This window comes from Onychomys torridus, chromosome 11 (assembly GCF_903995425.1).
Source record: "Onychomys torridus chromosome 11, mOncTor1.1, whole genome shotgun sequence".
Taxonomy (NCBI): Eukaryota; Metazoa; Chordata; class Mammalia; order Rodentia; family Cricetidae; genus Onychomys; species Onychomys torridus.
This window is the reverse complement of record NC_050453.1, coordinates 61,433,776-61,460,547: the sequence shown is the minus strand read 5'-3', so window position 1 is coordinate 61,460,547 and position 26,772 is coordinate 61,433,776. Positions and strand designations below refer to the sequence as shown.

The 26,772-nt window shown below is 41.4% G+C and overlaps 1 protein-coding gene across 2 annotated transcripts; it reads left to right on the top strand.

Annotated features, from left to right (window-relative positions):
• Nucks1 (nuclear casein kinase and cyclin dependent kinase substrate 1) lies at positions 1 to 26,772 on the top strand. Of its 2 annotated transcripts, none has more exons than XM_036202438.1 (7): positions 1 to 207; positions 10,472 to 10,521; positions 14,162 to 14,267; positions 17,025 to 17,080; positions 21,225 to 21,377; positions 22,202 to 22,348; positions 23,678 to 26,772. In XM_036202438.1, the coding sequence occupies exons 1-7, from the start codon at positions 191 to 193 to the stop codon at positions 23,875 to 23,877; spliced, it is 729 nt and encodes a 242-aa protein (XP_036058331.1). In that variant the 5' UTR covers positions 1 to 190; the 3' UTR covers positions 23,878 to 26,772. The 2 variants fall into 2 exon arrangements, with proteins under 2 accessions (XP_036058331.1, XP_036058330.1); XM_036202437.1 differs by having other exon boundaries at positions 3 to 207; positions 22,199 to 22,348.

Here is a 26,772-nt window from a genome sequence, read left to right as displayed (position 1 = left end):
AGACGGGGGAGCGGGGGGCTCGTCAGGTCCAGGGGCCCGAAACAAGCAGCCGCGGACTCTGAGAAGCCAGCAGCTCGGGCCTCGGTAGCAGCGGCCTCGCCGGCCGGAGCGGGGGGGTGGGGCGCCGAGCGCGCGGGGAGGGGGGTCCTGGTCCTCGGCTCCTGGACTCGGTCGTGCCTCGACAGCGAACATGTCTCGGCCTGTCAGGTCAGTGTGGAGTCCCGAGGCCCGGGGCGGGCTGGACGGGCACGGGTGAGGGCGAAGGAGCTGGGCCGCGGGCCTGGAGCCGTGCTCCTGACTACCACGCGCGGCCTTCTCTCGGGGCTCGCGCGCGCCCCTGCGCGTGGGGGGGCTCGGCGGCGCGCGGGCTGGCGGGGGCGCGCAAGGGCGCGCCGCCTCCACCCCTCCGGGCCCGGGTCGGCTACTCCGGCTGCCCCGACCTCCGCCCTGGCCTTGTCCCTGTCCCTGCGGGCGCAGCGCGCAATCGGCGCCCTAGTAGGCCGCACCCCTGGGCCCGGCCCGAGCCTGCGGCCGAGCCCGGGACAGCCACGCGCGACCCCGTCCTCCCGAGGCTTGCGGGCAGCCCAGCGTCTTGGCGAGCGGCTAGCCTGTGCCTCGCCGCCCGGCCCCGCCTCCGTCCTCGGGGTCGCGGCAGGCCCCGCCTCCTGGCCCGGCCTGGGCGGGACCCACGCTTGCTTTTCCCCTTGGGGGCAAGAGTGAGTTTTGACACTAAGCCCCGAAAAATTAAGGGTCGCTGCTTCTCCCCACCCAGGAGTTCCGAACGAGTTAACCCCAAGTTTTCTCTTTCCTGCGTCCGCAAATGCCCTTCCTCCGGGGACGTGCGCGTTAACCGCGCGACCCAAATCCCGTGTGGTTCTCGTTGCCCCTCACCCGCGTACACGATTCGGATATTCAGTATCCAGCCCTCTCTTTCCCCCGAGTGACGTTAATCGTAAAGGGACTCCGCTCCGCCAGCGATCAGACTTTTATTCCCATGGTTCCAAGAAGTTTTCAGTTTCCTCTCTCTCGGTGGGCGCCCCTTTCGTGTCTTCCAGGGCTGTTGTACGGAATGTGCCTTGGGTGGAGGGGTGTGGTTTAGTCCAATGTGTGGAGGCCTGAGAGGGCGGGATGCGGGGGGAGGAACGAAGTCAATACCTGTTACTCTTTGCCTAGTGTCTTCTAAGTAGGTAAAGATGTAATCCTTGAGTGTTTTTACAGTTGTCAGTTCCAGGTTTCGGTATCAGAAGGACCTTAATACCAAATAGGTTTGGATCTGGCTACGGTTTTGTGCCCCACTGATGTGTCTGTCTCCTGATAGGATGATCTCCTATTGGCGGTAGTTTGAGACTGCATCCTCCTCCCACGCGCAGGGTGGGAAAGCGAGAAGCAGTTAACTACCTGCTTGCTTTTTCCAGTTTATTTGAACCCGCACCTCCAAATTACCATCTCTTCTGTGAGCTTTGCGTTGGGCAAGTAGTCGGTATCTTTGAGGTTATAGTGAGTACTTCGGGGACATAAAACTGAGTACTGGGTTGGGGATTTAGCTCAGTGGTAGAGCACTTGCCTAGCAAGCACAGGGCCCTGGGTTCGGTCCTCAGCTCAAAATTAAAAAAATGAGTGCCATCTACTCAAGATATTTTAAAATTAGGACCCAGACAGTATTAAGCTTTTTTTTGTCACTTGGAAGTAATTACTATAGTAGTTTACTCCCTTTAATTTAAGCACACCATGCTTTGGGTGCTTTTATTTTAGTGAATTGACTTAATCTGAATTTATATCTGCAGGACAATTACTTTAGGCCTTAGATTCAAGTTAATTGCATAACATACATAGTCCAGGGGTTAGGAAGAAAGGCAAACTGGGGGGTGGGGTGCTGACTGGCAGCTTAACTGGAACCTGCATAAAAGTGAGGTCCCTTGTATCCTACATTAGTTGGGACTAGAACATGGGCTGCTTTATTTTTTCCTTTTGTTAAACAGATGTATTTATTTATTTGTTGGGGTAGGGGCTCTCACTGTATAGCCTTGTCAAGCATAGAACTCTGTCAGGACCAGGCTGGCTTCAAACTCAGAACTGAGACACCACTCCCAACTTAACTTTGTAACCAACCACCTGTCCTGCTAGTCTGTGTGGTTATTGAAAGTTAAATTAAGTAAAGATACCTGGAATGAAACTTTTCTTTCCCATTCACTTTGTGCATGCAGATAGGGTGGGAGCATGAGCTTGTTTTAAAAGTGACCCCTTATTCCACAAAACAATAGTATTGTTTTCTGAAATGACCTTTTCTTTTTTTTTTTTTTTTACTCAAAGGGAAGAAAAAAATTTAAAAGCACATAGCATGCCTTTTTTTTCTTTTAACTTTCAGAGTGCTTTCATGACTCTTAAACCTTGAAAAGAAAGAAGATGCTGCTAAAAGAGATGAGAACTGGCCCAGCATGGTGACACGCACCTTTAATTTTAGCGCTTGAGGCAGAAAGCTGGTGGTTGAGTTCTAGGCTAGTCAGGGCTATACAGTGAGATCTTGTCTTACCTAAAAAAAGAAGAAAAGGGGGCTGGAGAGATGGCTCGGGTTCAGAGCACTGGCTGCTCTTCCAGAGGCCTCCGGTTCAATCCCTAGCACCTACATGGCAGCTCACAACTGTCTGTAACTCCAGTTCCAGGGTACCTGCCACCCTCACACGGACATACATGCAGGCAAAACACCAATGCACATAATAAATAAATAAATCTTAAAAAGAAGAAGAAAAGATGAGAAGGCTCAGAATTACTTGGTTCACCCAGGTTTCTTGATCTCGTATAGTAAGTATATGTTCTGTCTGTCTACTAAATGGAGTCACTCAGGTCAGCTTTTAGGTCTCCTTTGTAACCTAGATGATTTATCGCTCATTATTCCCTTTTAAAAACTCGATTTTAAAAGAATTACATTTACTTGAGTATATGTGTGTGGATATACATACCACCTGTCTGGTTGAAGTCAGAGGACAACTTAGGGAAGTCAGTCCCATTCTTATGGGTTCTGGGGACTGAACCTAGTCTTGGCACAAGTGCCTTTAGCCTCTGAGCCATCTCATTGGCCTTGGTGTTTTTGTTTTGTTTTGTTTCAATTTTTCCCTCTGAGATATGATATGTGTATGTATACATACATGTGTGCAAAGAGGCCAAAAGCATCTTGTGTTTTCCATCACTCTTTGAGGTAGGGTCTCTTCCTAGACCTCATGCTCACATTTTCTAAATTGGTTAGACAGTAAGCATTGGGACCCTCAGTCTCCACCTCTCTTGGAGCTGGAGTTGCAGGCATGCTCTGGGACACCTGGCTTATGTGAGCACTAGCATCCAACTTCCTGTCCCCATAATTGTGCAGCAGGCACTCCTAACCACTGAGGCAGACCACTCTTAAAGTGTTTTGTTGTTGTTTGTTTTGGGGTATTTTGTTTTTTGAGCTGGTGTCCTACATAGCTTCAGGCTGGCCTCAAACTTGTATAGCTGAAGATGACCTTAAATCTTGCCCTTAACCTCCCAAATGCTGACACGTTTGGTTTTGGGTTTTGTTGTCGAGTTCTCTATCCCCCTCCCATACACTACACACACACACACACACACACACACACACACACACACACACACACGTCTTTGCCATTACTTAATGAAAAAGTATAGACTCTTATAAATTGATAGGATGTTACTTTTGTTTGTAGTTGTGATTAAAATTAAGTTTTTCAGGATTGTCTTTTCAAGGAAAATTGAGATAATGTCTGAATTCTAAAATTTAATATTCTTTCTTAGCAAAAAAGTAGTTTAAAGAAGACCCTATTGTTAAAGGGGAAATTTGAAAATTGGAAATATTTTAGAATTTAACAAACAAGTACAAGGACATACTTAAATGTAGTATCCCATTAAATGTGCTTATAGATGAGCCTGTTTCCTTTTGTTTTTTTGTTCTTTACTTCCAGATGTATATGTGCCTGTGAACAAGAAGTGTGACTTGAAAGAAACTTCTTTCTATAGACTTCAGTTTTTAAAGTGTCAGGGATATATTCTAGAACTAGATGTGATGTTGTCTGTTTGTCACTCTAGCACTTGAGACTGAAGCAGGCATACAGAAAGTGCAAGGCCTGCATGGCCTGCATAATGAGATTGTCTCAAAATAAAAGTAGGAAAAACTCGTGATAAATTTTCAAGACTTAGTAAGGGCAGGGCTTCATTTTATAAAAGCATAAGTTATTTAACACCCACCCACCCCCACCCTTGTAGGATGGTCTCTCTGTACCCCTGGTTAGCCTGGAACTCACTATGTATAGACCAGGCCCTGAAACTCAGAGAGCTACCTGCCTCTGCTAGGATTAAAGGTAGGCATCATCTTAGCTCCTGTGCCATCTCTCCAGTCTATGAGACAAATTTTTTTAAATATGAATTACAAGAGAAATTTATACTGTCTGGTTTTCTGCTGCTGAGTTATACCTTTACACTCAAATGTATGCTCTTAAAATGTTCGTTTTTACTGTTTCTGACAGTCTCATGTATAGCTAGCTGGTGTATAACTTAATGTGTAATCAAGGATGGCCTTGGGTTTCTGTTTCTTCCACTTTCTGGGATGACAAACCTGATGCCAAGCCTAATTTATTTATATAGTGCTGAGGTTTGAACCCAGAGCTTCGTGCATGCTGGCAAGCACTCTACTAAGTGAGCTATCCCCAGCCCTGATCTTACTTTCAGGTGGACAATTTCATGCACTAACAAGTTCACTGATTTAAGTAAACTCTTTGCTGTTTTGTTTTTGAATGAGGCAGACGTAGCTTACTGGTAGAGTGCTTGGCTAGTGTGCACGAAGCCCTAAATTCTACCCCGGCATCACAGAAGGGATACATAAAAGGTTTATTAGAGCAAAAGAATTCTGTGAAAATGCTGAGTTTTTATTTTAACAAGAGTTTTCAGTTTCACATCAGAATCTTGGAAGATGGAGAAACCCAAACAGAATGAATTCTCAGACGGATGGGCAAGTGTTATAATCTTCTGTTCTTGGTCTATCATCATCATCATGTTCTTGTCCCTTTTTTTTGGGTGGGGGGCTATTTTATTCTTGGTGACGTAGGTGAGGACTGATGGAAGGAAGGCTGATGACATTTGCAGAAGATAGGAAGTTGGGAGAAATATAACATGTTGAGGGAAGTCCTTAGAATTATAGTGTGAAATCCACTGTACAGCAAATCAACAAAGACAACTGAGATCTTGGATTGTGTTAGCAACATAAAGAAGAATTAGAAGAGGAAGGGTATAGCCCTTATTTATTCTCCTCTCTATCTTTTATGGACCACATTGTTAGATTTACTGTGGGAATTACTGGACAGATTTTACTTTATCTATTTTGTTTGGAGGAAATCAACGAAGGTACTTGAAATATGTGATGAGTTGTTAAAACCATACTGTTCAGAGGCTGGGCATGGTGGCACATTCTTTTAATCCTAGCACTCGGGAGACAGGCAGACAGATACCTATCTGAGCTTGTGTTCAGCCTTGTCTACCTAGTGAGTTACAGCAGAGGGGGCTCTATGTAGAGACTGTCTCAGGAAGACAAATGCAACCAACCACACAAAAACATAGTATTTACCATGAAGGAGAAAGTGAGGTTAACATAAATGTTAAGGGGTGCTCTGAGATGAAGGATAGGGTTAGACAGGGTAATTATGGTAGGTAAGACTACATGACCTAGTCAGTAGATGGTGGAGACAGGTTTGGACTCCCTAGGAAGAACCATTTAATGAATGGAATTTTACCTTGGATCATGAGTGTTTCTTAGTTCTCTTTTGGGATTTTGTTGACAAGATTCAAGGTTGCATAAGATTGTTTGGAATCTGCTGAGTATCGATCACTGTGTCTCCGTAATCACTACTACCAAAGACTAGTAGGTCTTTATTTTTCCTTATTTATTTTTTGAGACAAGGTCCCTTGTAGCCCTAGCTGTCCTGGAACCTGCTATGTAGACGAGCCTCAGAGGCCTGCCTCTCTGCCCCCTGTATGCTGGGATTAAAGGCATGGGCAGTCACACCTGGCTAACAATGTTTAAACTTTCAAGAAGCTTGCTGTCGCAAACAAAAAATATATTGAGCCAGGTTTGATGGTGTGCTCCATATTTCCTCTACATGGGAGGCTTAAAGTAGAAAGATGACCAGTTTTAGACCAAAATAGAAGAGGAAGGGTTAAAGAGATATCTCAGTAATTAAAAGAGCTTGCTGTTCTCCCAGAGGACCCTGCTCCCCACAACCATCAGGAACTCCAGCACTAGGGGAATAGATACCCAGACCTCCTGGGCTCTTGCTTGAGTACCTGCATACATGTGACATTTTATTCACACAAACAAAAATACCATTTTTTGTGGCCATAGGTCATCAGCAGTTTTTCTTCTAAAGGTAAAAGCAAAAATCTGGAAATGTCTGCAGTCTTCTTTTCCCCCTAAATGGCTCTTGAACTACTTTACTTTGGTAGAATTCCAGTTGGAATATGTGTAATTATAATCAGCTTTGTACAAGACTATAATTGCCTGAAAGATTGTGAATTTAGATGTGTTAGAATACAGTTTTCTCTGTTATTTTCTATTTGCTGTTTTTCTTTTAAAATGCTGTTTATGCACCGATAAATGATTCCAAGACCTAGTAACAGGTTTGTGGCCTATAAATTGAAAAGCATTGCTCTGCAGGATCTCATTCATCTGATAAATGAGATGTTGACCACCAACGTGTATATGTGTGCCATTTGAGTGTCTTGTGTCAAAAGAGAGTGTTGAATCCTCTAGAACTGGAGTTACAAGTGGTTGTGAGCCATGTGACCTGGGTGCTGGGATCTGAACTCTACCAGTGCTATTGATTGCTGAGCCACCTCACCAGCCCCCAGAAAAGTCAGTTTTTTATAATAATTAACTTTAGGATAGAAGTAGCAATGCAGTAAAGCATTGGTTGAATGAACTGTAGGTTGTTTTAAAGTCTCTTACTTAGACTTAATTTAAAAAATGGCTATGTTCTCCATGGTGTAAAGTTTAAGGTCCTGATAATTAGATAGGATTTGCAATTGACTGTGTTGTTATCTCAGCTTTCTTTATGAAGATTTCAGACAGATGTGCAGACTTGTTACAAAACATTAAATTCTAGGCTTGATATTGTGTACACAATTTTAATTCCAGACCTCAGGAAGCAGAGGCAGATGATTCTCTATGAGTTCAAGGCTAGCCTGGTCTACGTGCTGAGTTCTAGGCTAGTCAGAGCTACATAGTGAGAAAAACAGAGCTAAGTTCTATGGCCTCAGTTCCATTTTCTCATTGTAAAATTAAGGGAGTTAAGTGAAATAATTTCAAAACATGGCAATTTCTAACTCTAATAAAACAATGTACTCCTTCATTCTTCAGACAGGATACTTTTTCTTAGAGCAGACAAAAATGATATTCTTGGTATGTGAAACCAACGTTCTCATTCTTAAAATTATTCCATGTATTTATATGTGTGATAGGTATGTGGTATGCACATGCCATATTGTGCTTGTGGAGGCCAGAGGACAGCTGGGAGCCATTCTCCTTTTCCATCATGCTGGTCCTAAAAACTGAACTCAGGTCATCAGAGTTGGTGACACGTACCTTTACCCATTTAACCAGCCCTCAACATTCTGTCACTATTTAATAGAAAGAAGTTGATAATTATAATTAAAATCTTGTTGTGATTGGGGTGGGGGTGTTGAGGCAGCATCTTATGTGCTTAGTGTAGCTGAAGATATTGGCGTGATTCTCCTGCCTTTACCTCCCAAGTGCTGGGATTACAAATTTGTACTGCCATGCCCTACTTTTAAAATCCTGTTACCTTTAAACTACTTAGGTCACCCATGTTCAGGGCCAAATAGTTCATTGTAAACAGGCATCCCCTACCTTATGTTATCTAGGGTAGGGAGCCACTAATAAGACATTCTACCAATGACTTATACTCTGGCCCAAAAGGTACACTCTTTCCTTTGTATTTAAGGCAAATATATCTTTCTAATTATGTGTGGGTATGTGCATGTGGAGCCCAGAGTAGTGAGGAGGATTCTCTCAAGCTAGAGTTAGAGGAGTTGTGAGCTACCTGCTGGGAGTGGAACTGGTCAAGAGCCACTTTAGCCACTGGGCCATGTCTCCAGCCCCACTCTCTAGCAGTTTGTATTCCTCCTGCTTTACAGTTGGAAAATATGGTCAGTGAGGGGGAATCCCTTACTCAAGGACAGAGAACTAGTTTGTGGCAGAGCCCTGATTGGGTTTTAGTCCAGTCATCTGTGCTATGTTGAAATGGTGTATTTGTTTCTGGTAGTTATTGTTCAACTGGAGAGTTAGTTCCATTTGGCATTTAAATAGTTTGAAACTAGGACTCTGCAGCTCAGCCCACCTCAGACTCTCTTGACCTTAACTTCCTTGGGATGACAGGTGTGTGTCAACATTTCTAGCTCTGTAGTAGAACTTGGACAAGACTTTTTCTGTTGTTTTTGGCTAGGAATAAATAGACCATCTCATGCCCTTTTACTTTAGTAATGCTCCTCTTAAATGTTAGGTTTTGATCATGGTAGATTTTCAGCTTCTAGTTTGACAAGAATGAGTTCATTAAAAAAATGTAATTTAGCTCTAATACAACAAGCATCCAAGTACACTTCTCAAGTTCCTTATGTAGAGTGCTATAAATATATGACCTGTGCACCTTCTCCTATATACTTCAAAATCATCTCCAGATTTCATAGTTTTTGTAGAACAAAACAGAAGGCAGAATTCACTGATTATGTGTGATCCAATTACATCTGTAATTGGAGCAGAGGAAGCAGGAGGATCCTGAGTTTAAAGTCAGCTTTTTTTTTACATAGCCTATCTCAAACACCCAAGTTAGGCACCCCAACAACCACCTAACTCCAGATACAGAGGATCTGAGGCCTTCTGTCTTCCATGGGTACCAGAACATATACGGTATGCATGTGCACATGCATAGATAACATACACACACACACACACACACACACACACACACCACATCCTTTTTCTAAGCATCTTTTTTTTTAAGATTTATTTATTTATTATGTGTACAGTGTTCTGTCTGCACATATCCCCGCAGGTCAGAAGAGGGCACCAGATCTTATTACAGATGGTTGTGAGTCACCATGTGGTTTCTGGGAATTGAACTCAGGACCTTTGGGAGAGCAAGCAGCGCTCTTAACCTCTGAGCCATCTCTCCAGCCCTCTAAGCATTTTAGACTACAGCAAAGTTTTTTCTTCTAAGGCTTAGTCTTATTGTAATTTGGGAGTGTTACAACTATATTATATCTTAACTTTTTTGCTTAGCAGTAATCTTGTTTTATCAAGATTATTATAAGTGATTGTGTATATAACAGTAAAAATAATGCCCTCCCCCCAAAAAAGGCTGGCAGGTGGTAGGGTACCCTTTAATCCCAGTATTCAGAAGGCAGAGCAGGTGGGTCTCTGAATTCTAGGCCAGACTGATCTGCAGAGTGAGTTCCAGGACAGCCAGGGCTACATGGTGAAACCATGTCTCAAAAAACAAACAAACAAAAAGGAATAAAATAGCAGCCAGGCATAGTGTTAAACATCTTTAATGCTAATACTAGGGAGGCAGAGGCAAGAGAATGTCTTGAGTTATAGGATAGCCTGGTTTATATAACCAGGTTCCAGAACAGCCAGGGCTGTATAATACAGAAAGAAGGTGGGGTGGGGTGGGGTATAAAATAACACTTAATTCCACCAGCCACTCTCCAAAATAACCACACAGAGACTTAATACTAATGAATTTTTGGCCAGTAGCTTATGCTTGTTTTTAGCTAGATCTTATAACCTGTTTCTATTAATCTGTATGCTGCCCCGAGATTAATTTACCTCATGTATGTATTTCCCATGCTGCTTCTCTGCCTCTCTTGGTGACTCTTCAGACTCGGCCCTTCTTCCCAGAATCCTCCTAGTCTGGTTCTCGAGCCCAATCTCTTCCTGCCCAGCTATAGGCCAGTCAGCTCTTTATTAACCAGTGAAAGTAATACATATTTACAGTGTACAAAGATTGTTCCACAGCAACGTATAATAAATGTATATGGAATGTCTATTTACAGTGAATATGTATGTGTGGTGAACTCTTACCTCTTCTGTTCTGGGGAGGTGGGTAGTATAAACCTGGGGAAGAACAGTGTTCAGCTGTCACCAGGTCAGTGGTATAAGTTTGAGAGTTGATTTTGTCTGTTTGTTATTGTTGTTTTGAGGCAGGATCTCACTATTTATTTCACGATGTAGGCAGACCAGGCTGGCTTCAAACTCTTAGAGATCTGCCTGCCTTTCTCTCCCAAGAACTGGAATTAAAGGCATGCATCATTACACCTGGCCTGAGAACTATTCTGTTTATAAAACTAAAATGTCTATTCTGACATCCTAGAAGTCATAACATTTTTTTTTAATCACTAAATTTGTCTCTTTCTGCAGAAATAGGAAGGTCGTTGATTACTCACAGTTTCAGGAATCAGATGATGCAGGTATGTTTGTGATTTCTAAAAGTCACATGTTGTGCTGACAGAACTGTCAGCTTATGTGTTTCTTGTCATGGTTTTAAAAGTACCCAGTGATCTATGTCAAAGAAAACAAAACATGAACTTACCCATTTTCTTTGAGCTAAGGTCTATTACATAGCCTAGATTGTCCTTGAACTCAAAGTGTTCTTGCCTTAACCTCACATTTGCTGGATTGCAGGTGTGTGCCACTATGCCTGGCATTTAGCTTTTTCTGTAAATCATTGGGAAAAAAAAAACCAAAACACCTGATTTTTTTTTCTTTTTTTTCTTATCTGGTTTTAGGATCCAAAGGTTAAATGTCCAGTAATTTATGATGCAGTGTTTGTTTATGTAAAACACCTTCTGCTAGTTAAGCACGGTAGTATGAGCCCAATAATTCAGCTATTCGGGAACCTGAGACATATGGATGGAGCACATGAGCCCAGGAATTGCAGACTAGCTGTGATATCAAAGCAAGACCCTGATTAAAAAACAAGAAAATTGGGGGCTGGAGAAGATGGCTCAATGGTTAAGAGCATGGCTGTTCTTCCAGAGGACCTGAGTTCAATTCCCAGCAACCGCATGTGGCTCACAACCATCTATAATAGGATCTGATGCCCTCTTCTGGCATGCAGGCATACAAGTAGAACACTCATACATAAAATATAAATAAATAAAATAAAAAAATAAACAAGAAAATTGTGCTATTGTTGCCTAAAGTAAAGTTATGCCTAAAGAAGTTATGCTTTGCTGGGCAGTGGTAATCCCAGCCTTTAATCCCAGCACTGGGGAGGCAGAGCCAGGTGGATCTCTGTGAGTTCGAGGCCAGCCTGGTCTACAGAGTGAGATCCAGGACAGGCACCCAAACTACACAGAGAAAGCCTGTCTCGAAAAAAGAAAAAGAGTTATGCTTTTTGCATAATGAAGTAAGATGGGTCTTTTTACTATCTTCTTTTACTTTATTAAATTTTTAATATTATTTTACATTTTTGAGTGTTTGCCTGCATTTATGCCTGTGTACCAAGTGTGTGCAGTGCTGTAGAGGGCATGAGAGGGCATCAGATCCTGGAACTGGAGTTACTGCCATTGTGAGCTGCTATGTGGGTGCTGGGAATTGAACCCAGGTCATCTGGAAGACCAACCAGTGGCTTTAACTGCTGAGTTCTTAATTTTGCTTTATAAAGATAATGTGCCCTTTGAGAAGGCTTGGAAGATAATTAATTGTACTACATACTGGGAACTGTTATAAATGTTTGTGTTTAATAGGTTGATTTTTAGAGCATACTGTTTGATTTAAGGAAACTGAAGCAGAGTTGATACTTATGTCCCTCAGCTGGGATGTAGCTGTTCTGACCTTTTTCTTTTGTCTTTTAAAAATGTAGTTAAGGGCCTGCGATATGGCTCAGCAGGCAAAGGGCTTGGTGCCCAGCCTGACAACTTGAATTTGATCTCCAGAATGAAGGAGAGAACCGATTCCTGCAAGTTCTTCTCTGTCTTTTATATGTACAACCTGGCAGGCATGCTCACACACACAAATAAATGGTTGGTTTTTGTTTTGTTTTTAAATGTGGCTAGGGGTCATTTTTGATTTTTCAAGACAGAGTTTCTCTGTATCCTTGACTGTCCTGGAACTCGATCTGTAGACCATGTTAGCCTCAAACTCATAGAGATCCGCCTGCCTCTGCCTCCCATGTGCTGGGATTAAAGGTGTGTACCACTACTACCCAGCATGGTTAAGAGTCATGCTGTAGAATTTTGGGCACTGCTCTTATCTCACTCACTTGGGTTTATTTTTCTTTTCTTTTAGTTATTTTTAAGCAACAGAATATGGTACACTAGTTAACATATTACTGCTGTTGCAGAGGACCTGAGTTCAGTTCTCAGCATGCATGAGCTCATGCACATAACCACAGATACACCCTTCATACACACAATTAAAATAAATATTGGAGATAATGCTTAGGATATTTTGTCAAGGAATTCATAGTGAATCTAGCAGTTTAATAATACTGAAGTTCCACACTACTTCTAGTTTCTCACCATTTGTATATGGTAGTGGTGTTTTAAGGTGAGGTTTTCTTATGGGGCTTTTACAATTGGAGGTATTTTTTTAACATTATAAGTATCCAGAGTGCATTATATATTTAATACTTGAGTTTAAGAGTAATTTACTCCCAGCACTCGGGAGGCAGAGCCAGGTGGATCTCTGTGAGTTCAAGGCCAGCTTGGGCTACCAAGTGAGTTCCAGGAAAAAGGCGCAAAGCTACACAGAGAAACCCTGTCTCAAAAAAAAAGAGTGGTGGTGGTGGTGGTGCATGCCTTTAATCCCAGTGCTTGGGAAGCAGTGGCAGGCGGATCTCTGAGTTTGAGTCACTGTGAATCTAGCCTGGTCTACAAAGCAAGATCCAGGATAACCAGGACTGTTACACAGAAAAATCCTGTCTCAAAAAAAAAAAAAAAAAAAAAAAAAAAGGTATTTTACTAATTTACTGATCTAAGATTGTAGATTTTAGGTTTTTTTTTTTTTTTTTCTTTTTTTTGTTTTTGTTTTTTGTTTTTTTGAGACAGGGTTTCTCTGTAGCTTTGGAGGCTGTCCTGGACTAGCTCTGTAAACCAGGCTGGCTTCGAACTCACAGAGATCCACCTGCCTCTGCCTCCCGAGTGCTGGGATTACAGGTGTGTGCTACCACCGCCTGGCTTAGGTTTTTTTCCTAAGATATTTATAATAAAACCCATATTACTAGAATTTTGAGTAAATATGAAGATGTTGAAACATGGGAAAATCACAAATTAAATGGGAATGGTATAAAATGACAAGCTGTGTTGTAAACATATAAAATGTATGTATATAAGGACTAGACAATAATGTGTAAAATAGGATTAAAATAGGTGGGACTGGGGAGGAATGTTAAAGTTCTATTTTTAGTTGTATGTGCTTGCCTGGGATATGTATGTATGAGTGTGGACACATGGAGATTAGAAGAAAACTTTTGGGAGTGAGTTCTCTCCTTCTACCATGGCTTCTGGATATCTAAATCAGGTTTCAGGCCTGCACAGCCAAGTGCTAGTAACTGCTGAGCCATCTCACTGGCCATTTTTAAATTATTTATTTATTTTTGTGGTGCTGGAGGTAGAATTCAGCCTCCTGCATGTTAAGTAATAAATACTCCTAGCTCGAATTTTCTAGAGTACTTTTTTGCTTGTTTTGCCTGCGTGTACGTGTGTGCCTGGTGCCTGTAGAGGCCAAAAGAAGACATTAGATCCTCTGGAACTAGAGTTGTGAGCCTCCATGTGGATTCTGGGAGTTAAACCTGGGTCTTCTGGAAAAACAGCATGTGCTCTTAACCATTGAGCCACCTCTCCAGTGTACACAGAAGAGGGTGCCAGTTCTCATTACAGATGGTTGTGAGCCAGCATGTCGGTGCTGGGAATTGAACTCAGGACCTCTGGAAAACCAGTCAGTGCTCTTAACCTCTGACCCATCTCTCCAGGCCCCCCTCCCTCTTTTAATTAAAGAAACCATGAGGGAAATCTGGTCCCATTTATTTAAATAATATGAAGAGTAATATGTGATTTTAGCATGTAAATGTCTTAATTAACTGAATTTGAAAAATTGCTTGTTTAGATGAAGATTATGGAAGAGATTCAGGCCCTCCTGCTAAGAAAATTCGGTCATCTCCCCGAGAAGCTAAAAATAAGAGGCGATCTGGAAAGAATTCACAGGAAGACAGGTAAGAGACATCATTGTGTTTCTCTTCCTGGTGACATTGTCCGAACTCTGAAATGAAGGCAGTTTGTGAGCTGTACCTGGGTGAAGTTTCTCTATGCAGTCTGTGTTTCACGTTGTGTAGGCTGTGCTTATAGGTCTGCAGGTCCACCTCATCCCCAGAAGCAACTTGGTCTGAACTTCTGATAGAAGTGATCTCCAAGAATGGTTTTTGCTGTTTCCTCAAACATGAGCCAAAAGAATGTTTTAAATTTGTAATTTGTTGGGGTTGGGGATTTAGCTCAGTGGTAGAGCTAAGCCCGGGGTTCAATCCTCAGCTCAAAAAAAAAAAAAAAAAAAAAGGAATGTGCCACCAAGACCAGCTTTGAATTAAAAAATTTGTAATTTGTTATCCAAGGTTGGTATTGACACTTCATTGTGGTGATCAATAGCAGAACCATTACTAAAGCTTGTGGAATTCTAAGCTCTGTACACTGTTGAATTTTACTCTCAAAATGAGTCTTTCTTGTTCAAGAAGTCAGTTTAGATACTTGCCTCTCCCTAATTTTTTTTATTATTCTTTTTCTTTTTGTAGTGCAAAGAATGGAGCCCAGGACCTTACATGTCCTGGACAAACATTTTCCAAACCTCTTCCTTTAGTTTTACAAATGTGTTCACTTGAATTGCAATTTAACTGTAACATAACTACATTGAGATCATCTACATGGAGAGCAGGATGATAGAATTTTTCTCCTGGTTTTCAAAACGAACATAGACTTTTCAGAGTGTATAACTTTAAGACATCATTATTAATGATAATGGAAGAATATTAGTGTCAGGATGTATTGTGCTGCTTTATGTACATTGCCACTTAGTTCTCATAACACATCTGTTAGGTTGAAGGGTTCAGTGAAAGAAGCAGGGGCCGGGCGGTGGTGCCACACACTTTTAATCCCAGCACTCGGGGGAGCAGAGCCAGGTGGATTTCTGTGAGCTCAGGCCAGTCTGGGCTACAGAGAGAGAGAGAGAGAGAGAGAGAGAGAGAGAGAGAGAGAGAGAGAGAGAAAGAAACAGAGAAGGCAGGGGGTTAATAAGCAAATAGACCAGCAGATTTTGAAACCATACCTGGTGGACCTCAAGTACCACTTCTAGGTGCTCCTATTACATACAGATAAGCAATTCAAAGAAATGAAATAGTATTTCTCAATCATTCTAAGACTCGTGGTGGCTAGAGAGACGGCTCCGTGGTTAAGAGCATTGGCTGTTCTTCTAGAGGACCCAGGATCCATTCCCAAGGTCCACATAACAGTTTATAACTCTATAATCCTAGATTCAGGGAATCCAGTGCCATCTTCTGGACTGGATGGGCACCAGGCATACATTTGGTGCACAGACATGCAGATAAAGTACCCATATACATGAAATAGTAATTTTCAAACAAAATTGACTCATAGAATATTAAAATCACTATAAATGTATTCATTTACTGAATAGTTTTTGTTTATATACCTAACTTCTAATGTTTTTAGTAGAGAATTTCAGAAATGTGATTTTTGAGAAAATCAGTATTATGCCTGCCGCTGGGAGACAGATCTTCTCAAGTTTAGAGTATATCTCTTACATAGTTTTAAATAGCCCAACTTAGAAACTTTTTTTTATTATATTCACTTACATTTTTCCTAAATATGAACCATTTATGATGGTCTGTTACATTGTCTCATCAGTATCTATATCTAGCCTAAATTTTTTCTTTGTTTATTGGTCAGGGATCAGGCAGGATCTCAATTGGCTCAGGCTAGCCTTTAGGTTGATCTTAAATCTATAAGCCAATGTTTTATTGAATTTTCTATCAATTTCTGCTTAAAAGTTGAGCTTTTCTCTGACTTTGCTTATTGAAATAGCCAGAGAAAAGTCATACACTTGATCATAAGTTCAATTTATAAACTTTGCTTTACTGTTTTTTGTTTTTAATTTTGTTTGTTGTGGCCCTGGGAAGAAGGATTAAACTGGGCCATGGCCTTGCAGTTTTTGCTTGATCAAGATACTTACTCCCTTTCCTGTTGAGTCTTGGGACTCAGTTTATTTTTCCATGAGTAAAATTACACCTATTCACTAAACATCCCTGTAAGGTAAGGGAATAATGAAGCAGTTTCATTCCTCAGCATCTGTTTAAACTTTTTTGGTTTTTCAAGGCAGGGTTTTTCTATATAACAAGCTGTGGGTGTCCTGGAACTTGTCCTGCAGATCAGGCTGGCCTCCAACTCACAGAGATCCGCCTGCCTCTGCCTCCTGAGTCCAGGAATTAAAGGTGTGTGCCATCACCACTGGGCCCTGTTTGAACATTACATGAAAGAGGTATATTTTTCAATTCTGAGAATTGGAAATCTGATTGCAATTTTTTTTTCAAGACAAGAGTCGTTTGTTGTTTTGTTTTGTTTTGTTTTGTTTTGTTTTGAGACAGGGTTTCTCTGTGTAGCCTTGGCTGGGTCTTAACTTTTTAAAGACAAAAGCCTCCTGTATACCAGGCTGTCATTGAATGTACAGAAATTTATCTGCCTCTGCCTCCCAAGTGCTGAAATTAAAGGCATGTGACACTATACCCAACTTAGGGTTCTTTCTGTTCTTCAGTTCAGCCTGGCCTAAAGCACACTGTGTAGTCCAGGATGGGTCTGCACTATGTCAGGCCTACTGCTGGAGTTACAAGTGTAGCCACCCTGCCCATCGATCATTTAGAGTTGGACCTAAGACTTACAAGCATTTTCTCTTCCTTTTTTCCTTACAGTGAAGACTCAGAAGAAAAAGATGTGAAGACTAAGAAGGATGATTCTCACTCAGCAGGTAAATTATATTTATTGCAGTAGGAATAATTCATATACTTATTTATTAACAAATGGTTTTGTATGTCAGATACTTTCAAATACTGGAATTATAAGAACGTTTCTATTTTCACACAGGCAATAGATACAGGTTATTTTCATGCAAAATTGAGATTGAGACCTTTTTATTATGGGGGCTGGAGAAATGGCTCAGCAGTAGAGCACTGGCTGCTCTTCCAGGGAACTGGACATCCTCATACAGACATACATGTAGATAAAACACCAATGCACATAAAATATATATATTGTTTTGTTGTTTGAGACAGGGTCTCACTATGTGACCATGGCTGTCCTGGAACTCATATAGACAGGCTGGCCTCAAACTCCAAGATCCAACTGTTTCTTCAGTGCTGGGATTAAAAGTGTGTGCCACCATGCCTAGCTGCTATTCAACTTTTATATGAATAAAGAAATTATAACAAACCAAGTAAATGTCATTTGAAATAATAGCCATAGAAAAATATTTTGTAAAAAATTTTAATTAAAATGTGGGGCTGGAGAGATGGCTCAGAGGTTAAGAACACTGGCTGTTCTTCCAGGGGTCCTGAGTTCAATTCACAGCAACCACATGGTGGCTCTCAACCATCTATAATGAGACCTGGCGCCCTCTTCTGGCCTGCAGGCATACATGCAGGCAGAACACTGTATACATAATCAATAAATCTTAGGAAAAAAAAAGATTTCATGTGAATCAGGTATGGTGGAATATGCCTTTAATACCAACATTCTGGATGCTGAGACAGGAGAATTGCTGCAAAGTACAAAGCCAGCCAGGAGTTACATAAGGAGATCCTGTCAAAAAACTACAGCAGGACTAGAGATGACTCGGCAGTCAGAGTGCAGGCTGCTTGTTTACAGAACCCGTATCTGGTGGCTTACCGCTTTCTGTATTCCTTGTTTCCAGCTATTTTAATTTTGACCAAGGTAATGTGCTTTGGCATTCATTTGCTTTGTGAACCCTAATTTGAATTTCTTACCTTTATTAAGATTTTTAATACTTCAAAATGCGTGACTCTGTGCTTGTATTAAGCACAACTTTTGCCAACTCGATTTTAGTTTAGAGTCTGCCATAGCTTTATTCTCTGATTGACTCTAGATGAGATCTTTGGCACTAGAAATGTTTAAACATTGACCATGAAGTAGGGGAGAGCCTTATAAGGCCCCAACCATAATTTAGGAACTCTTGACAGTTAAAAGTTACTGGAAATTGGCCACTGGTAAGTTGCTCATGCTCTAATAGAAAGCCTCACACCCATTCATATATTTCACATATGAACAGCACTAGTTGGACTTACTAGTTTATTAAAACTCACACACACACACACACACACACACACACACACACACACACCATGAAATTAGTATGGATGTGTTGGGGGGGTAGGGATGTCAAGTAGTAGGGGATAGATGAGATCAAAATGCATGCTGGGCAGTGGTGGCACAACCCTTTAATCCAGCATGGGCGGAAGTGGCAGGTGAACAGATTTGAACAGATTGAGAGTTCCAGGACAGCCAGAGCACACAGAGAAACCCTGTCTCAAAAAAATAAAATAAAATGTATTTTTATTCTCAAAGAGTAAATAAAAGGTCTATGTTTTTGGTTTGGGGGTTGTTTTTGGGTTTTGTTTTTGGCATTTTGAGACAGGGTTTCTCTGTGTAGCCTTGCTGTCCTAGAACTAGCTCTGAAGACCAGGCTGGCCTCAAACTCAGTGATCCACCTGCCTCTGTCTCCTGAGGGCTGGGATTAAAGTTGTGTGCTACCACTGTCTGGCCTCTGTTTTTATTTTAATGTGTAGGAGAGTTTGCTTACATGTATGTATAGGTTGTACCCTGTACATGCCTTCAGTCCACAGAGAACAGAAGAGGGTGTTGGATCCTCTGGAGCTGGAGTTACAAATGGTTGTGAGCCATCAAGTAGGTGCTAGGAACTGAATCTGGGTCTCTTCAAAAGCAACAAGTTCTCTTATTTGAAGAGCCAGCTCTCCAGCACCCTGGGGTTTTTTTTTTCTGTTTGTTTGGGTTTGGGTTTGGGGTTGTTTGTTTGTTTGCTTGCTGTTTTTAAAAAAACAGGCTTATGGGACTGTTTTAGAAGTATGACAGCTAAACCTTAATAAAGTAGGGAAGCCTAAAAGTTCAGTAAAAAGCCTAAGTAGAGACAGGTAAAAATAAAGTTTAGTCTAGAGCTGGGAGGCTAGCATCTTGGCCTTCATTTAGCAGACTAAATAACTGTATTAATGAAACACTAATTAATTCATTGTAGTATATTTTTATTAAACTTGCCCTCAGACTTTTATCTAGCTCATCTTTGCCTGTCTCTAAATTGGAAAGGTCATCCAGTCCATTGTAAGGAGCAATAATTTAGCATTGTTTTTATGTGTTTTATATCTTGGAATAGAGCTAATTGGAAGGGCCTCCTTACTGCTTCTATTTTAAAATATTTTTCTTACTCTAGCTTCTAAAATCAGTAAATATAGATTGACGTATAATTGATAATTTTAGGATTAAACAGTTGTAAATTTAAGTGTTCATAGTTTAGTTCAGCTTTGCAGTTTTTGAAAACTACATGCCTATGCCAGGCATGATGGATAGAGGCAGGTGGTTCTCTGTAATTTTGAGGCCACCCAGGTCTTTATATATTACAAGTACATTTATTTTTAATTTAAGTTGGTTCTTAACATTAGCACTCTATATTTTGCAAGTTTTTTTCTTTTTATTGTTTTTTAAATTTAACTTCTTTATTGATTCTTAGAAAATTTCACATCATGCACCCCAATTCTGCTCACTCCCATTCCCCCTTAATCCCTCCCTCACCCCTGCAGTGCCCCCCACCAAAGAAAGTACAAAACAAACAACAAACCTTTGCTTCTCCTTCTTTCCCGCCTCTCCAACACCTCTTGATTTGTCCTGATGGCATTGAGGGCCTTGGTGTCTGACATAGTACACACTTTTGTCCAGTCAGCTTTACTAGCAAATGTTTTTACGATGAGTCACTAGTCTGGTTCAAGGCCTCTGGTTTCTGGTACATAATCACTGGGTCCTCACCAGAACTCCTCTGGATATCCTGTGGCCGCCCGGAGTCTTGGAGATCCTGAGGGTATTGTTCCACAGAACCAGTCCCTTCACAGGCTCCATCAGGTCCTAGATGGGGTAGATGCTAGGGTGGGCCAACCCAAGGCCCAGCTGTGGGTCTGGGTGGTAACTGAGCTGGTTGGTCCAGGCCGCTGGGGCCACCCACCTCAGGTGAGAGGGCGGAGTCAGCTCCCCTACATCCATGCCCTTAGAGTCGGTTCACCTTCGCTGGGGCCAGCCGTCTCTCTTCCTGTAGTGTCCAGCACACAACCCCAACACAGTCCCAGGGGTAGGCCCACACGAGTGGAATCAACATGGCACTTGTTGGCAACAGGAACCCAGATGTGGCCCTTGGCAGCAGCCCAGCAGGGATATCACCATGGCCCTCAGCCTACTCACCACCTTCACTATGGTCCCAGGTGGCAAACTCGCTTCCAGCATCAGCCTGCTCCTTACCACCTGCATTTTTTTCCTGCGTCTTTTCACAACACATGGACTATTCCGCTCCTCTTTATCTTCCATCTCTCAACCGTATAATTGCTTACCATAATGAGGCCCACCTGAGTGATGCTGCAAGGTGCCAGGGGGGCCCATGGATGGCTTCTCACCAGCCAGGGCCTCCTGCTTGATTATGGCCCCACAGACCCTGCTGGGTTTTTGTTGTTTTTTTTTTAAATTGGTCACTATATAGTGCAGATAAATCTTATACTCTTCATTCTCTAGGTGGGACTATAGATGTATACCACGATGCCTGGCTTTAAGGATTTTTGTTTGTTTGTTTTTTGGTATTTTTAAGACAGGGTTTCTCTGTGTAGCGCTGGCTATTCTGGAAATCACTCTGTAGACCAGACTGACCTCGAACTCACAGAGATCCAACTGCCTCTGCCTCCTGAGTGCTGGGATTAAATGCGTACACCACTACCTACCTACTTTAAGGAAATTTTAAGGATAGATTTTCTTCCTGTTTTAATGAAGTTAAGCTGTTATTCTATCCTCTGTCAGCAGATTGCTGTATCACAGTAACTTTTGTATTGCAGATGACAGTGAAGATGAAAAAGATGATCATAAGAATGTTCGCCAGCAACGACAGGCAGCGTCTAAAGCGGCTTCTAAACAGAGAGAGATGCTCCTGGAAGATGTTGGCAGTGAGGAAGAGCCAGAAGAAGATGATGAGGCACCATTCCAGGAGAGTACGTGAAACTACCTACTGTTCTTTAGTTGTTTGTTTAGACAGGCTCTCCTGTAGCCCACGATGGCCTCAGTTTAATTGTATAGCTAAGGATGACCTTGAACTACTGGTCTGCCTGCACCACCCCTTCCAGTTTTATAGAGAAGTGAGGGTCTAACCCAGGGCTTTGTGCATGCTAAGCAAGTACTCAGTGAAGTACTTGATCAAGTCAATGGAGCTTCATCTGCAGTTGTGGTCCTTCTTTGCAATTGTAGTTTATGACCTTGGTGTTTTCTAAGATGCTAAATGTTTGCATTCAGTTCCTTGCATTAAGCAGATGCTACCAGTTAAAAGATAGAACTGTGCGGCTTGGCTGACATAGTGTGACACACCTATAATCCCAGCACTCAGGAGGCAGAGGCAGGTGGGTCCCTGTTTAGAGTGGTGAGTTCCAGGACAGCCAGAGCCACATCGTGAGATCCTGTCTCCAAAACAAAAAGATAAAACTATAAGGATAGAGACATGGCTCAGCTTTTCCTCCTCCAAAGGATCCAGCATCCTCTTCTAGAGATTCCCACACACTTGTATATTTATTGTATATTTATATAAGTGAAAAATTAAATTTTTTTTGTTTAACGAATCAGAATTTGGCAGGAAATCTATCCAATCTCTAAGATACTGTGTCCACACTATACTCATTCTCCAGTGGGCCAGCGGCAGCTCCCACCCAATTGGTAGTGGAACTCCCTGTTGAGTCCAGTCATTCTCAGCACTGTCTCCCTCTGTTCACTTGGAAGGATGTATACATTTAAGTTGGATGTTGAAATTCTTCTTTCCTCTCAGAAGATTCTGGCAGCGATGAAGATTTCCTAATGGAAGACGATGATGATAGTGATTATGGCAGTTCAAAAAAGAAAAACAAAAAGATGGTTAAGAAGTCCAAACCTGAGAGAAAAGAAAAGAAAATGCCCAAACCCAGACTAAAGGCTACAGGTAAGGCCTGTGAAAGTAACACCACATTTCTGCCTTTAAACTTTTTAAGAGCTAAACTTCTCAACATAGATTGTTCATTGTTGAGAATTCGACATTGGCCTTGGATTTGGTAGAAGTACAAGAAATCCAAAAGGCTTTCACATTTGCCTTTGGTCCCTTCGAGACTGCTAGGGGCTGGAGAGATGGCTTGGTGATTAAGATGATGGCTGGTCTTCAGAGGGCCCAAGTTCATTTCCACGACTAATAGGCACCTGCACATATGTACATACCCACACACAGGCACACACATACTCACATAATTAAAAACAATAAAACCTTGAAAAAAAGTAAAAAGAGTGGGCTGGCAAATGGCTCAGTGATAAAGAGCACTGGCTATTCCTCCAGAGGACCTCAGTTCAATTCCTAGCATCCACATGATAGCTCACAACTGTTTATAACACCAGTTCCAGGGGATCTGGTACCCTCACATAGACATGCATGCAGACAAAACACCAGTGCACATGAAATAAGTATTTGGGGGCTAGAGAGATGGCTCAGAGGTTAAGAGCGCCAACTGCTCTTCCTAAAGGTCCTGAGTTCAATTCCCAGCACCCACATGCTGGCTCAGAACCATCTGTAATGAGATCTGGCACCCTCTTCTGTATACATAATAAATTTTTTAAAAAAGAAAGAAATATTTAAGAAAATAAAATGAGGGCTTGGGGATTTCTCTCAGTGGTAGAGCACTTGCTAAGGTCCTGGGTTCGATCCTCAGCTCCAAATAGAAAAAAAAAAAGAAATGAAAAGAAAAGCTGTGGACTTGGCCTGAATGTGGGAATGGCACAAATCAGGCATGGTGGCCTCACTGTGCTCACATAGTACTGACTGCTCTGTGCTTGGTCCCCGCAGCTAGGGAAGGCTCTCTGTTCTGTCAGATAAAACCATACTGACATAAAAACAAAACCACCCTTGGCAATAAGGATTGACGGGTCTTTGAGCGTTTTTTCTGCCAGGTACTTTTCTAGTTGGAGCTAGTTTGTTCAATCAGAAGTCTAGATTTGCTTATAGTTGTATTCTGGCGAGTACAGTTCATGAGTTTCTCACTGTTTTAAACTTTGACTGTTCATACCATGGAGGATGACGGAGCTCCAAAAACTGTGTGGCTCCAGTCTCTGCTGAGAATGCTCCATTATCCTCATTAGGAGTAAGATGCTTTTTCTGTGGCTCTCTTCTTTTTAGTGTGATGGAATTACTTTTTGTACTTACCAGCTTTTATTTTTGTCACTGATTTTTTTTTAAGGCATTTTTTTTTATCTTTCCATCGCCAAATTGTTACTTTCTGTATTTCAGTGACGCCCAGTCCAGTGAAAGGAAAAGGAAAAGTGGGTCGTCCCACGGCTTCAAAGGCATCAAAGGAAAAAACTCCTTCTCCCAAAGAAGAGGATGAGGAAGCAGAAAGCCCTCCAGAAAAGAAGACCTCTGCAAGCCCTCCACTTGAGAAGTCTGGAGATGAAGGGTCTGAAGAGGAAGCCCCATCTGGGGAAGATTAAAAGTGATGTTTGGGGAGAGATTTTATTAAAAACACGAAAGGAAACCTACATAGGACACGGTTTGGGCTGTGGCTTGACTCATGGGCTTTCAGTGCTGTTTCATTTGTCTGAAAGAATATTCTCTCTCTCTTTCTCTCACTCTCAGAACCATTGTATGTTAGAATGTTTAAGTTGCCACTTTGTCTGGTGGTCTTATTTCTTTGCCAACCCTCCCTCCCCCTCCCAATGAAAGCCATGTCAATTAATCACTGGGTTGACTGCTGTCTTGTATTTTTAATGGAAGTTAGGAATCCCACGGCTGTAAAGCAATAAGATTTGAGATGGGCGCTATGGAAACTGCTTTTTGTTAAACAATAGCAACTTGAACAGTAATCAGAAAAACTAGAAAGGTTTTAGTTGAAAATTATTGTTCTTTTTCCTGTACTTTTGACAGACCAGTTGTCATTTAACATGAGCTTATATGTCTAAAGTGTAAATGTCAAAAAGAATCGTGACTCTAAACTTAGGCTGATGAGGCAGTTGGAGAAGAACATGAATTCTGGTTGTTAACTCCGAGTGCTCACATTATCCTCTGGGTGTGGAGGGAATGGACTTCCTGGAGCTTGTCTACAAATGTGGGCTTTCTTATTTTATACTTGTTATTCTCAGAGACTCAAAGCCAGTGGTCCTTTGTCCCAATAACAGTCTTAAAAAAAAAAAAAAATGGGCTACCAGAACCCAGAATCTTCATTAATTTCATATTTCATTCATGTTTTCATCTATTCATGTTTTTAAAATATATATTATATATATCCTGTTTTTTTGGATAGAATTTTACCAATGATCAAAAAGTGAAAAAGATTCTCTAGAATTTTGATGACAAGGTGAGTGTACACCTCACAGTGCATTTCTTTACAGGCTGATGATAGTTTTAAGCAAATAAAGTTTGAGTTAATATGAAGCTCAGATATAAAGGTTTGAGATTTATCCTTTATGAATACAGATAATTGAAATTCTTTTATACTATAAATGTTTTCAAGGGCCCATGAACCATGCCAGTTTTATTTGGGGATAGAAACAATTCCCTTCTTCATAGTAACATACTATGATATACATCTCACAACTTTGTCCTGCTACTTACATTCTCAGTTCCCCCATGGAATATTATTTTCATTTACTGGCAGCACGGGAGTATGTTAAATGCTGCTTCCATACTTTGGAATTGTGTTGCTTCTTAGTTGTTCTGAGCCCCTCCTTTCTGTTCATGTTTCTTAAAGCAAGAGCCTGAGCCTCAACAGGATTAGTGAACTATTTGAGGGTGCCTTTGTGCCATTGATAACAGTCTAGACACCTTAGCAGAGCATCAGGACATAGAGCTATAGGTTTGATCCTCCACATTCAGATCCTATGTACCAATAGAAGCGAAGTTTAGGGGTCCTATTATGCTACTAAAAGATTTAGTGGAATTAATTTCTGTATATTTTTATGCACTTAAGCTAAATTTGCTCCCTCAGTATTCTGCTTTTGTGTTTTTTAAGTGACATGTTTGTCTCAGACAATGTCATTTTCTTATAGGTGTTCATAGGACAAAGGGTTATTTAAGAAATATTTTTACTCAAGTTTTTAAGACACTTTAAAGAACATTCTTAGATCTGCTTTAAAATAAATAAAATAAATAAATAAAACACCTAGTGGTAGAGAGTCATTTCAACCCTGCACTGTTAATGAATGAGTATTAAATATGGCCAAAACTAGAAACTTGAACATAAGTGGTTGGATTATTGTATTATGGAATGGAAGTGTAGTTGTGAGCTGTGTAGTGGGGTATTGCAGATTATCTGTTTGCTTTAGTGGGCTTGCTCAGGTACCCGTCCTTAAGCAAAGAGGAGACTCACCATTGTTTCCACCAGGCATCTCTCCCTTTTAGGGGTTTACAACTCAGTCTTACATTCCTAGTGACATTTGGGCTTTTCTTAGGTTATGCTTCATGAAAATTTGTGGGTAGGGTGTCTTTCAACTTTAGCCTCAGTTTTTTAAAGTCTCTTTAATATATTAATCTGCACTAACCTCTGATTTTTATCTACCTATAATTGAGAAATAATACTGTCTTGAAGGTTACTTGTGTCTGATTGGGCTTCTTGTTTAGAGGCCCTTTTAAAACTAATTCATTAGCTTGAAAAGTATATTTTCTAATCACAGGCTGGTTAGATTGATTGGTGTCTCGAGTGAGCACACGGGCTCTGAATGGATGACCTTTGCTTTCACTTCATTGTCCGTAACACTGTCCTCCTTCAAATCATGCATGCAAATAGGAAGACATTTAATGTGACTCAACTGGAAACAGGTGCTTAGCAGTTAGGTCAAATAACGACAGCAGATAGGTCACAGCTGTAGGCTCTTAATGATGGCTGGCGCTGGGCACCTCCGTGGCTTACTTACTGTCGGCCTTTTTTTCCCCGTGTGCCTATAGTGAGGTGGTAATCATTCACTGTCTTGCTTTGCAGTGCTCAGGAAATGGGGTGTTCATTTGAAGGTGCTTGTCTGTTACCTAATCTCTGCTAGGTTTACCTCTAACAGATTGCAGCAGCTCTGCTAGCTAACACTACATTCAAGTTCTCAAGGCTCTTTTTAAAGCCTTTCTCTCCCCCATCCAGAAATGGAAGCCTCTGGCTCCCCTAGTGGTAACTTAACTGCTGCTTTTAACCCTCCACCTCAGAAGGATATATTTTAAATACCTCCCACTCAGAATTAACCTTACAAGGAAAAAAATAATAGTAGGATGTTTCTTCTAGAATGGTTAAGAGAATCAATCCCCCACCAAACACCTTTTCTTTAAGAAGTAAAACAAAATACAGCATTTTGTGTACCCTAGGCTGCCTCATTTAAACTCCTGTTTGTTTTTTTGTTGTTGTTTTT

Bases quoted from the DNA above. Each gene is read 5' to 3' on its own strand.
- Nucks1 (XM_036202437.1), top strand. The intron at 17,081-21,224 runs GTAAATTATATT...TTTGTATTGCAG, and splicing joins GGATGATTCTCACTCAGCAG to ATGACAGTGAAGATGAAAAA. The intron at 22,349-23,677 runs GTAAGGCCTGTG...TCTGTATTTCAG, and splicing joins ACCCAGACTAAAGGCTACAG to TGACGCCCAGTCCAGTGAAA.